At 43.0% G+C, this 12,660-nt stretch overlaps 1 protein-coding gene across 11 annotated transcripts in view; it reads left to right on the plus strand.

Moving 5' to 3' along the window:
- KDM2B (lysine demethylase 2B) overlaps positions 1–12,660 on the plus strand; it is a 126,198-nt gene that overhangs the window by 44,566 nt on the left and 68,972 nt on the right. For 8 of the 11 annotated variants that reach the window (XM_074844635.1, XM_074844641.1, XM_074844632.1 and 5 more), the window contains 2 exons: positions 4,334–4,427; positions 5,341–5,494. In XM_074844635.1, the coding sequence (XP_074700736.1) occupies positions 4,334–4,427; positions 5,341–5,494 (248 nt within the window). Of the gene's footprint in view, positions 1–858; positions 1,012–2,939; positions 3,556–3,612; positions 3,901–4,333; positions 4,428–5,340; positions 5,495–12,660 lie in introns of those variants that run through there. The other 3 variants (XM_074844643.1, XM_074844644.1, XM_074844642.1) reach the window with 3 other exon arrangements.

Genomic DNA, 12,660 nt, shown 5'->3' on the forward strand with positions numbered 1-12,660 from the left:
CCGGGTCTTTCATGTGCTTTTGAAGCGCCTGCTGCACGCACCCTGTTTAATGATTAGTTACTATTTGGTCTTGATAGGTGGTGGTTTGCTTTCACTCCAGGCTGGAAGCCCTGGCCACCCCAGCCAGGCTGCCCCGCTCCTGCGGGGGGAAAGGGGGCTGGGGGGGGGGATTCTGCCTGGTCCCTGTCCCCGGGAAGGCCACGACCATGCCTCCCACCCTGGCCTGGGCTCTGCAGGGCCCCTCCACAGGCAGAGCCGGCCCCGGCGGGTGGAGGTGGGTGCTGCCCTCCCTGAGGGCTTTTCCTTGAGGGGGGAAGCCCGTGGGCCCTTCCGTCTGGAGGAGAGGCCGCGCTCGCGGCGGGGAGCCCCGTGGCAGGGGGCCGGGGGGTTGGCAGAGGGGCCGAGCAGGCTGGCTGGCCCCGTGTCTCCCGGGTGACAATGGTTTCTTTTGTTTTGCAGCGTAATTTGTGGCTTTGGGTTACAGGGCCCCAGTGTGGGAGTGTTGCTGAGCGCGGGTCAGGCCGTTAGCCTGCGGAGTCGCCCGAAGGTAGCCATTGTTTCCTGCCGTGTCCTTCCAGCTCCCGCTTCCAGATGCTGTGAGGCGAGGCCTGGGAGAAGGGGACCCCGGGATGCTGCCGGGGAGCGCCGCAGCCTCCCTCGTCCGACGCCTGGGAGCACCTCTCCCGCCTGGGGGAGAGGAGGGAGCGAGCCAGCGAACGCCCAGAGCAGGGCCTGCTCCTTTTCCCCGGTTTGGCACTTGCAGTTGGCTCATGGGTTTGTGGTATTCGGTTTCAGGCTTAGGGATTTCAACCAGCCGGCGCTGCTCCTGGGAGGAAGGAAGAGTGAGCTATACTTTTCTCATTGGCCCGAACAAAAAACAGAAGCCTCTGCTGGGGTTTGGGAGTGGTTTATGGGCTGAGCTCAGTGGCAGGGGAGCCCTCGCAATGCCAGAGGGAATAGAGCCGTATGGTGCGCTGTACCTATTGCGAGAGAAAAGGAGCTAAGCTCAGGGTAATGCTGCCTCTGCGTGTGCTCGCGCGTCTCCCCCGAGTTCATGTGCATGTACGTTGCGCCTCTGCGTCCCCCTGCCCGGGTGTGTGTGCCTGCGCCTGTGAGCCTTCGCATCCCGGCGTGTCTGTCGCTGTCTTTGTTTCTCTGTTTGCTTGCGGGTTTGTAGCTATGCGTGGCGAGTGCATTGTGGGTTTGCCTGGGAGTGTGGTATCTGCGCTGGCTTATGGAGCGGTGTCTCTGTGTTGTTTCTGTGTTCCCAGCTCTCTGTGTTTGCTTAGTGGTTTACCTTCGTTTGTATCCTCTCCCTCTCTTTTTTTGGGATCTCTGTGTTTGTTTTTCCCTGTGAGTTTGCAGGTTACTCCATATTCCTTCGCATCATTTCTCTAACAAAATTCCCCACGTTTCTGGGGGGAAAGTTCCCCTTTCCCCCACACTGCAAATCCTTCCTCCAAAATAACAATACATTAACTTGAACAATTTCAGGCTTGTGGAGAGCATAAAACAAACTCTTCAGTGGGGAAGGGAAGCTCCCCCACAACAGATTACAAGCAGCTGCATGTTTTAAAACCCTAACTGAGGCTGTGCAGGGAGATAAAGTGGAGTATGCAGGGATTGGATGTGGTAGCAGTTGTGAAAAAAAATTAAAGTTGGGGCATCTTTTGCAGCGCCTGTATTTTCAGGGTGTAACTCTGGTCAGATTGTCTCCCCGTGCCCTACTTGGGATTGTGTTCCTGTAACCCACTTTACCTGCTCTGGCCCAGAGTGCTGAAGGCAGAGAGCTGCGACCAGAGCACGCAGTGGGATGTAGTTTCTAGATTTCTTTCAACATGGATGCTGTGTTATGGCTTTTTTTTTTTTTTTGGCCTTTTTTTTTTTTTTTTTTCCTTTTGTCATAGAAAAACCTGAAAAGTTGAGTGGTTCCCCAAATTAGCAGCTGTTAGTGATGAGAAGCTGCTTGCTGAGGTTGGAGCCGAGCGGTGTATAAGATTAGCCGTGGCATGGAGCTGTGCTGGGACCATGTGACTGCGGTGTACATTGGAAGAGGAAGCTGTAGAGGTCAATGCAAAGGCATTGTGCCAGACTCTGGCAACAAGGGAGATTGCTATATGGCGGAAGATCGCTTTTTCAGGCTCCTGAGCCTTTCGGTAGCTGTTGGGGTTGGACAAAAGCAGCCCTGTAAGATTAACAGCAGAAATTAAATGGCATAGCTCGTTTGTGGATGGAAAGAAAAACTGGTGGTTTTTTTTTTTTTTTTCCAAATGCTTTGTAGGTTTTTATTAATCGCCATATGTGGCTCTTTCAGTAAAACCACCTTTATTGGAATGGAAATTGTTGTGTTTAGAGGAGTTTCAAAAAAGCAGAGGGAAAATGGGGAAAAACAAGGAAAAAAAGAGTTGCGTGTTCACAGTTATATCTGCCTTGGTGTTTTCTCACAAAACTAAATTTTAAGCACTTTGATTTGACAGAGAATTCAATCCTGTTATTTCCTCTGAACACAAACAGATCGACGGCTTCAAGTTTAGATTATTGACTACCAGGAAATAAATAAAACCAGCTAATGCTTAGGCCATTTATGCTCTTTCAGAATATCTTAATATGAACGGGTAATTTTTGGTAGGTAGCACAGTCTTAGAAAATTTTTGTTAGTGTGATGTATTTTACATCTGACCTTTTGGAAACTGAAAATAATTGATTCCATAAGGATTTGGATTTTTTACTTTAAACCAACATGAACCTCTAATACTCAACACTGCCCACAAACTGAGAATTTCCATGTTGTTTTTTTGTTTTATGAGCAATTATTCAATCTGTGACTTTTTGCAGTTTGGCTGGAGGAAAGGCAGCTTCCTTTCTGGGCTTCTTTTATTGTTTTTAAATTCTATCTGACTTGTAATCAACAACATCTTGGTAGAGAAAACATAAAAGAAGAAATTAAAAAAAATGTATTTGGGAGGGAAGGACTCATATTTTGAAATGGAGCATATTGAGAGTCTAGACAGCTTCTTGGCTAGCTGTGATTTTTGAAGCATCTGAAATACCCCAGGGGCAGAAAAAGCTCTCTTCCTGCTTCTGAAGGATAAAAAAAAAAAAAAAAAAATTCCAGAGTGGGCAAGAGGGGAAACATGTAATTGCACAAGGAGAGGTTTTAATTGTGAGATGAAGGCGCAGGACCTTTTTTGAAGCCCACAAATTGACTGTCTTCATGACAGCATTGCGTATCATTCTGTCAACTCCAGCTCGGGATGTGGTTGCTAGGCAGCGGGCTCTTATGTACCTATAGTCTCTCTGATTTGCCAGCCTTCTGCAGACACATGGTAAGGTCCTTTCCAGCCTATCATCTAGAGGGACTTTTGCACGCCGTCTGCATACTGCTGAGATTCTCTCTACCTGAATGTGATGAGAAAAAGACACAGTTAAATTAAACCTTTTTTCTTTTTTTTTACAAATCCCCTTCTGGTACTGTTTCCATAATCCCCCCCCTCCAAAAAAAAAAAAAAAAAAAAAAAAAAAGCCATGAAACGGAGACCGGAACAAGGAAAAGAGGTTAGTGGGTTAAGTGGTGTGTGTTTCCTGCGTTTGCAAAGGTGCCTATAGTGAGAAGGGCGGCTGTAATTCGGCCATTAGTTACAGATGGTGGCTGGAGGCTTGAGATTCATGCAGCGAGATGAGAGCTCTTGTATCTCTTTCCAGTGATGCCGACTTTAAACTGCTTTGAAAACCTGAATCAAGACAGCATAAAAAATAGTGGATTTGATACTTAGCGATGCTGCCAGCTGTTTCCTTTATGTATTTTGATGCAGAAATGCCTAGAAATGTGAACAAAAAGGAGTTAATTTGCCAAACGAGGTTTCTGTCCCCCAATCCTTGCAAAAACGGCATTAGTGGCAAGTAGGTAAAGAACATTCAGGTGGATTTATAAGCAAATTAGATTTTTCAAAACTTTGCTCTCTGAAGCAATTTGTGTACAACTTTTGGTGAAGGTTATGTCTCTCAAGCGGTGAAGGAGAGCATTAAACAGATCACCCCGGGGACCGCGAATGGCATAAGAAATATTTCTGAACAGCATAACTTTTAATGTTTTTCCGTTCCTTAACTCTGAAAGCTTTCGTTCCAGTTGCATGAATAGTGAACTCAAATGTGGAGATCCGCATTTTTCAGCAGAAACCTAGTTATAGTTACTTCATGAGACAAATCCCAGTACTATAAATTCAGAAACTTAATTGGTGGAAGCAGTATCGCACATGCAGTTAACCTCTGCAAATTAAGATGTGAAAAATACTGGTTCAGACTGATTAATTTTTGTCCTTCACTCTGCTTACAGGTACTGTTTGATGAGTGTGAAAGGATGCTTCACTGATTTTCATATTGATTTTGGTGGCACTTCAGTGTGGTATCACGTTTTCCGTGGGGGGAAGGTAGGTGAACCTTGTTTGGTATTTGTTTTTATTTCTCTGTGCCTCTTATGGAGGGGAGAGGTTGCTTTCTTTCCTTTTTCTTTTCTTTTTTTTTTTTTTCTTTTTTTGGGGGCGTAGGGACTAGTCAGTCTATTTCAGCTATCTTTGTTGATGTATGCAGAGTTTGCTGAACTGGAAGGACACCATTCAGCTTTATGAAACAAACCAGTGGTTTATTTGAAATATCAAATGTGTTATTTGCTGTTGGTGGTGCTTTTAGGCTTGCTGGTGCTGCATGGCTTAGAAGTGTCTTGCAGTATGTGGCTGTGTGTACCCTTGTTGGGTCAGAGTGCCCTCATAAGTCTCCTTCTGTAGTCAGGGCTTGTGTTTCCTTTTGGAGATTACATGTTCCTTTAGTGTGCACATGAACACTATGCCAGAACTGAAATATTACAGGATACAGAAGTGTTAAAATATACAGCAGGTATGGCTACATTCACATCTTTACTGGTTTAGGTTGCTTTTTCTGATTCTGGTATAGGCAGCCTGTGGTGGGAACTGAAATAAATACAGCAGATTGAAACATCTCTGTGGTACAGGTACCGTTCATCTCTATAGTCCAGTGAAGTTGTACTGTACTGATAATCTGTTTTGAACAGAAAGTAAACTCTGCAGGCATCTTCTGAGTAAGATTTTTCATGGAAGAGAGATGACAACTGTCAGTTATCTTGCCATTTCCAGCACATAGACTAATTGCTGCTGCTGCAGTCTGCTGTGTGCCTCTGTACAACACCTGAAAAACACGTGTTTTATGCAGAAAGCAGGCTTGGTGTTATGCGTTCGTTTGTCTAACACATGATAACCTTGTTGGAATCTCTCAGCTATTTATTTTTGTTGCCTGTTGGTAATAGTTAAATCTTTGTTTTATTTTTAGATCTTCTGGCTGATTCCGCCTACTCTGCAGAATCTAGAACTTTATGAAGAATGGGTTCTCTCAGGAAAGCAAAGTGATATCTTTCTGGGAGACAGAGTGGAACGATGCCAAAGAATTGAGCTGAAACAAGGCTATACCTTCTTCATTCCTTCAGGTATCACTTGTTAACTAACTGGTTTTGGAATCACTGGAATTGTGTCTGACTAACAGCTCTGTGTAAAACAACTATTCATGTCTAAACCCTGTGTTGACCTCTTTATTTGCTGTGGCAAAAGAAAGGCTAGGGAATGAATGCACTTAATATTCCAGAAATTGACTCATCCAGACTGGTGAAAAATGTACTGGGAGGAAGTGTGTGCAGTGATCACTTGTGCTGGACCCGGGAAAAGGAGAGAGGATTCGAGTCTCTGGGGCTGTCAGTCCACCACTTCTCATCAGAGTCTTACTGACTTTTGCTATTGTTAGCTTTCTTGGAAAATTTTTTTTTCTGTTTTTGTGATCTCTTCTGGCAGGTTCCACCTGCAATTAGTAACCTACTTCTTTGCCTCTGTCTCTAGCCAGAGGTGGGTCTTGATTCCCTGATGGACCTCAGTGGATATTCCAGTATATGGAAGAGCAGGTGCTGTGCTCCCTCAGGGTCACTTCTTGGGGAAACAATAACTCAGAATCTGGACATCTTCCAGTAGCCCCAGCCACACTCAATTTTTCTACTACTGCCCACCTCAGTGGCTGGGGTGCATGATTCAGGCTCTTCTTGCAAAGCAACAAAATAGTTGCTGCTTTGAAGGCTGGTGGCTTCATCCCTTTCTGCTCCTGCCTAATTTGGATTAAGGATGGTGCAATTGGTAACAGTCCTCATTTAAAATGATATTAGGCTTTGCTTTCTTTTGACTATTATGGGACCATAAGTTTGTTTATAATGATATAACACATTGTTTCTGTCTAGTGGATCCTACCAGGGAAATAAATATAGGTAGCCTTTCTACACGGCAGAAAGACAGGTTGATAGTTTTTCAGCTCTAGAATTACTCTGTGGAGATAGGATTATTATGTTTTAATCCTGGAGACAGAGAGAATGCAGGTCATGGGGAGACAGTGACAGTGTTCTTGCCAACCAGGGAGCGTTGTTAGTATCAGTTGAAGGCTCCAGATTTGCACATTTGTAAGTATTTGGTAAGAATCAGCCTGGGAGGTGACAGGTAAAATGATTTTGAGGGTGGAGGAGTTAATCCATTACAGGAATTAGGTCTTCCCTTGAATCAGGTCAGAATGTGCTGTTACTGTTCGAACTGGGTGTTTTTGAATGTGCCTGTGCTGTTTGCTTAGATCCCGTTACTGCATGTTCATATTTATCTCCATTCCCCTGTGAACAGCCTCCTACGAATAAGACTTTCTGTATGTTGGTCTGGCCATGCTCCACAGTTGGAATACAGCAAGTTGTGGCAGCTTGTACCGGACACAACTGTAACATGGTGGCTGGAGTGAAGTGATTCCAAATGTGGTTTTTGACTGTAGTTTCTCTTTTCTTGGGAAAGCCCAAAATGCATAAATGCATACCTCAGACATTTTAGGCTCCATACCATATTTGAAAGGCATATATGAATTAATTTCTCTGTTCATGGGTTCAAGGGGTTTTGCTCTGCTGTATTTTATTTGGAAAACTTATCTGCAAATCTCTTTTTTATGTGAAAGGGCATTATTTCTACGTTTGTTTTAAGAGTATGGAAATGTCTAATTAAAGGCTGTTCCAGGTCAGCGAATTGAGCATAGCTGTGTAAAACAGGTCAGTTCCTATGACCCCTCTGCTCTGGTTTGTGTGCGTATCACATTGGTTAATGTTTGAATGCATTTTGTATTTTGTATGTACTTTATAAGTGTTCCTAGTATTTAGGTTCTGATACTGGGTGCCTGTAAGACCAGTGTGTCTCATACTTTCAGTTGAGCCTGATAAACTCTTGACGAGCCTCAGCTCATCCACAAGGAAAATACTTTCTAATTACAGGTCTGGTCACAGGCAGTGTGGAGTGATACAGCTGGTGCTCAGCTAGACTGTGATTGGAGAACATTTCAGCAAAGGACCTTCTCCATAAAATATCCTGCTCTGCTCCTGTTTTCAAGTCATTTTTGGGGGTGGTCCTAGAAATGCTATTAGACCATAGCAGTGTAAGGATGAAGTAGGCAGAGAAGACTGTTAACAAGACACATGAGAGAGTGAGATTGTAGGCTTGTGGGAGATGGAAGGCTTCTCTGAGAGTCTAGGATCAGCAGTAGATCCAGTAAATCCCTGAAACTACAAACCACTTGGACAAGAATGGGAATTATTCTTACAGAAGGCATAATTATAGTGCTCACCAGGCCTCAGGGTATTTTCCTCTCCATCACTGCCATCATCCTTTCAGGATTAAGTTTAAACCAGTTAATTTCTACCTCTGCTTCTAACCCTGCAGAGCACTGAAAGGCACGATCACAGCTGCGGTATCAAGGAGAAATTGAGCAAAGCATTGTCAGCATAGTGAGTTGTTACAGGCCAAGGTGCATCTTGCAGCATTTTAGGAGTCCCTCCTAAGTGGGGGGGGGGGGGGGGAAGTAAGCTGGGATTCTGAGGGATACTGTGTCTGGGCCTTGCGTAGGAGCCCAGCTGTACTCCTGATGACCCCATAGGACTTCTCCAAACAAGCGATGCACCGTTACAAGTTCTCACCTCCCACTTTACAGGTTCCCACTGATGAGTCAAGGATGATCAACTCTGGTAAAGTCTGTGGTAAAGTGATAAAATCAGCTAGGAACCTGGCCTTTTCCATTAATATAATTGTCTAAACTGATGTCAGCATAATCGTTGATTGGGAAATATACCACGTTGTGCCATGCTGAGGTTTATGGCCAGATGTAGATTCAAGATGTTAAAACAGTTGAAGGTTCAAGAAGGGAGGAAGCTAGAGTTGCTACTAGTGTCAGCAAATGATTATTTTTTTCTGTAGAAATCTGACTGTTGTTTTCCCAGGATGGGAGAAAACTTGTCCTTATGCAGGAAGACATTAGTAAGGAATGCTACGGCCCAAGGGTGTTAACACTGTGTATGTTACCATGAGCAACATTTAATCTTTCATATGGTTAAGTGTTCAACACAAGTGAAATTTGGTCAAGGTAGCACATCTTACTCTGGTATAGTGAACAGTGGGTGCTGCATATCTGACCCACATGCCAAACAGAAGGGAAATTACTTATAGAGTATGCTTCTCTTTTCAGGTATAAACTGATGATCTGGAAGAGGAAATGCCTAATCTCAGTGCTCAGTTGTTGTCTCAGTAGGGCAATAACAAACTTTTATCAGTCGCAATCAAATCTAGAGCTTGTCCAGTATTATTTGTGCCGTAGCTTTCTTCTGTACCGTGTGCGTGTCCAGTGGTGACTTGCAGGGAGGATGTGTGTTTGGAGTCCATTGTGGTGGTGTTATGGAGAAGTAGTTTAGATATCTCTCATCACTGCGTTAACAACACGCAGATCCAGTGTTCGGGCAGCATCCCTCAGATTTCTGCAGCTCTGGGTTATGGTGGGCACGTGTTTCTGGCTTGTATGCAGCCATGTGTTCTCTTACGTCCTGATTGCTCCCCTACAGCCTGTTGGAATTCCTGCTAAGTTAATGCCAACGTGTTACCCAGTTTTTTAAATATCTTTAGTGCTTCTCTTTTTACTTCAAGTATTTTTGTCCTTTTACATCACTGTATAACTTCACTGGAACCTTTTCTCTCTCCTCTTCTTGCCCTTCATCTGCCACTCCAGTCTTTATGCTCGGTAAACCATCATTTACTTCTGTCCTTCCACTTGTTGTTTCAAGTGGTGCGTTATGCATCAAACTCATTTCCATCTTGATTCTCTGAACACACGTTAGTTTCTCTTGTGTACTCCTAAACATCACTGTTGTTACCTAAACCCAAGCTCAGAACTAAGCATACACAAAATTAAAAATTCATTCTTTTTTTCAATCCACTTGCTCTTTTGAGTCTTTCAGTCTTGCTGAATATGTCATTTTGGTTCTAAGTGATGAAGCTCTGACATGAATATTGTCCATTCCTTCCCTGTTGTCCTCTACAAACAAGATCTTGCAGTAGTTTGAAATATGTTAAACTTGTTTGCTTTTTTTTCTCAATTTCCTGCCAGACCTCTTGTCTCAAAAAAATTACCTTTCCTTTCATGCATGAGTGTATATGCTTGTTGTAGACACTTGCACTTCAAGAGAGTTTGCACATGCAAAATTGTGCCATAGAAAAGCAGGCCAACTAGTAGTCTCTTGTGGAAAATTTGTCTTGCAGTATTTGTCTCTGTTAATATTGCGAAGTAAGAGTGTAATCTTTATGTGTTTTGAAAAGGCAAACTCAAGCCAGTTCTGGATTGTTACTGATAATGTAGTCTGCCAGAATGTGGATAAACTTGGATTTTCTTCTCTTTTTGTGAAGACCAGTTTTGCTGACCTCCAAGGAAGTTGCCACGCTTACTGTGGATACAGTTGGATTCCAGGGTTTGCAGTGATTGGTCTAAGAAAGCTGGCGAACATAGTTGTTTTGGGTCCTTTGGGAGGAGATGGCTAATACTACCAAGGGTTACTCTAATCATCTTCTGTTTCTTACAGTCTTTTCCTGAGCCTCTGCTGCTGGTCAGAGGCAGTAGACTCATGAGCAGCTATGTTTTTGGATTGACTCTGCATGCGTGTTCCCACTGTAGGCTCTCTAAATATGTAGCTTTAATGTGAGTACACTGAAGAGGTGAGATGTTGTGATGTGTGTGAAGTGGTAGTTTAGAGCTATGTTTGTGGGGGAGCACAAATCCTCAAGTAGTGGGGACATTTTGAGTGACTTTTGTCTATTCTGTAAATCTGATGGTAATGGTCTCAGTAATAGACCACTACATGATCCATAAAATAATGGTCCAAGAAGTCACTGTGCATTTAATATTTCTGAAAATTGAGTAAGGGACTGCCATTAGATACTGTAGAAGACTTTTGCAGTGCTGATTTATTAGATATTCCTATGATCAAACTCCAGAGAGGGTAACTTACTGTCAACTGGACATGGCATTCCTTTCTGGTTCCTCTTCAGACTTCTCACTAGTGTTGCTGCATTCTATTTTATAACAGTTGTGTTTCACCTTGGAGTTGTCAGTGTTCCACTGAGGAGGAAGCTGTTTGTTTTACTTTATTTTTCTTATGTTCTTTATAATGCACTTTGGGGCCTTTGACATGGAAACATGCTATTATAGTCTCTCTTAATTTCTCGAGAGCTGAAGAATGAGCCACAGTCTAACAAAATATTCTTGTTGGCCTGTGGTGATTATTATGGTAACATGAGAGTGCTCCAGAGTTCTTGTTTCCAGTCAAATGCAGAAATAATGACTTTCCTCAGATGAATGTTTTGGGGAAGGAGAGTGGACAGAAAGAGATGTTCTGTGCTAGACTCCAGGCAGCTATTTGCAAGGATTCGAAGTGCTTCAAATACAGGATTCTGCTTATTACGAGTGTGCGGTCGTAGGTCACCTCTGCTATGCCAGTCAGTATTTGATGAATTATTGTGTAATGGGGCCAGAAGGTAGCATATAGTCTCTATATCAAGGAGAATGACAGGCTATTAAAATCTGACTGGTAAATTTTTTGCAGGGAGTTGTGCTAGGACTGCATAGCTGCCTGGCTATTTTTGGTTGCTGTTAGCTTTTCCCATTTTGGGAGCTTCCGCTGACATTAATGGAAGCTCCATGCCTGGAACCTTTAGGGACCAAGCGATGAAGATCAGTGGAGAGGATTGGAGAGGAGAGTTTTTTTTTTCATGGAGTGTCTGCTTTTAGGTAGAAGGTGACAGCATAATGTTGGATTTTTAGTTCTATTCCTCTTCAGTGCTCTACTTGGTTCTTATCAAATGATGTAAGATTGAGAGTTGCTGTATTACTTGTACTACTGGGGCAAAATTTGTGATTTTTTAACTTTTAAAATGTAAACATGATGTTTCCTTGATATATTTGATTGTGGACACTATTATGACACAATCATTCTTCTTTTGAGAGGAGAGAAATAATGTTTCATTTGCTGGTAGTACCCACTCTAAGGTTATCTCTTCAGTTACTTTTTATTTTTGAGACATATATTTCATCTCTTCCACCCCAAGATGCTGTAGAATTGCAGGAAAATATGTATGCCTTCTATATCACAAAGCAAAATATCTGTTCAGTTACTAATGGAAACAGATGCACCATGGTTTTGGCTTGGAGCTTGTAGTCTGTTTGCCCCATAGCTTTACAAGTTAATATTCTTTTTTATTATTCTCAGATGGATGATTGCACCCTTGAAGATACAGTAGGAATTTGCAGGCCCCTGAAACCTAACAAGTTTGCAATGTTTAATAATGCTTGTTTTATAAATTTCAAAAGATAATGAGATCGTATCTTTCTTTTAACTGTTCAGAAAAGCTTTTGTTACTGTTAATTTTACCTTCTTGATTTACTAGAGACGATAACATCTAAATATTCAAGTGTATCTTAGGAGTGGTGGAATAATTCGTAATTGTAAATCAGCTGAAAGTATTTCTGAGCCTCCTGAATACAATTCCTGCTCAATGTCAGATTGGCTTCCTAAACTAGGATTGTTTTGGGAAGGAAAAAAATACTCATCAGTCACCAAGAACTGAAAAAATATGAACTTCAGAAAAACCCTGAGTGGACACTCGTCTTCTTGAGGCTTGAAACGAGGGTTGTGAACAGTGACTGTGCAGTGTCTATACTCCCAAAGCCATGTGTCCCCATTTAGGGGAGCTCGTGGCTGGTGTGCGTGGTGTGAGGTACTCTGCTCGCGGGACAGGACTGTGCAGTGGCCATGCAGGAGCTGCTCCGCCGCCCCGAGAGTGTGCTCCAGCCACGAGCTGTCAGACCAGCCTGCGAAGGAAGGACGGGCTGGTTCCACGTTCACTCGGTCGTTAACCGCTACCAACACAGGCTGGTTTGAAACTGGTCACCCATGAGGAAGAGTTTTCTAATTCATGACTAATCCTTGAAGCCACACAGTGTATGCCTTTCATCTATAGGATTTAATTGTAGCCTCAGATAATGTTTAGCAGATGCTTTTGTTTGTGTCTTTCAGCCAAAAATGAACAATATCTTACTCCACTGCCTTTTGACTTTTTCAGTCCTTAATTCATTTTTTCTCATATTACTCCAGTGCCTTTTTTACCATTAAGGATAAAATTAAATTTGTGGCATTTTGTTCTGTGTTGCTTTCCCTTTTTTTGAGAATATTACAGTTTTTGAGAGTATTACCAAAGGGAGAGATGTTATCTCCCATCT

This window comes from Strix aluco, chromosome 18 (genome assembly GCF_031877795.1).
Source record: "Strix aluco isolate bStrAlu1 chromosome 18, bStrAlu1.hap1, whole genome shotgun sequence".
Taxonomy (NCBI): Eukaryota; Metazoa; Chordata; class Aves; order Strigiformes; family Strigidae; genus Strix; species Strix aluco.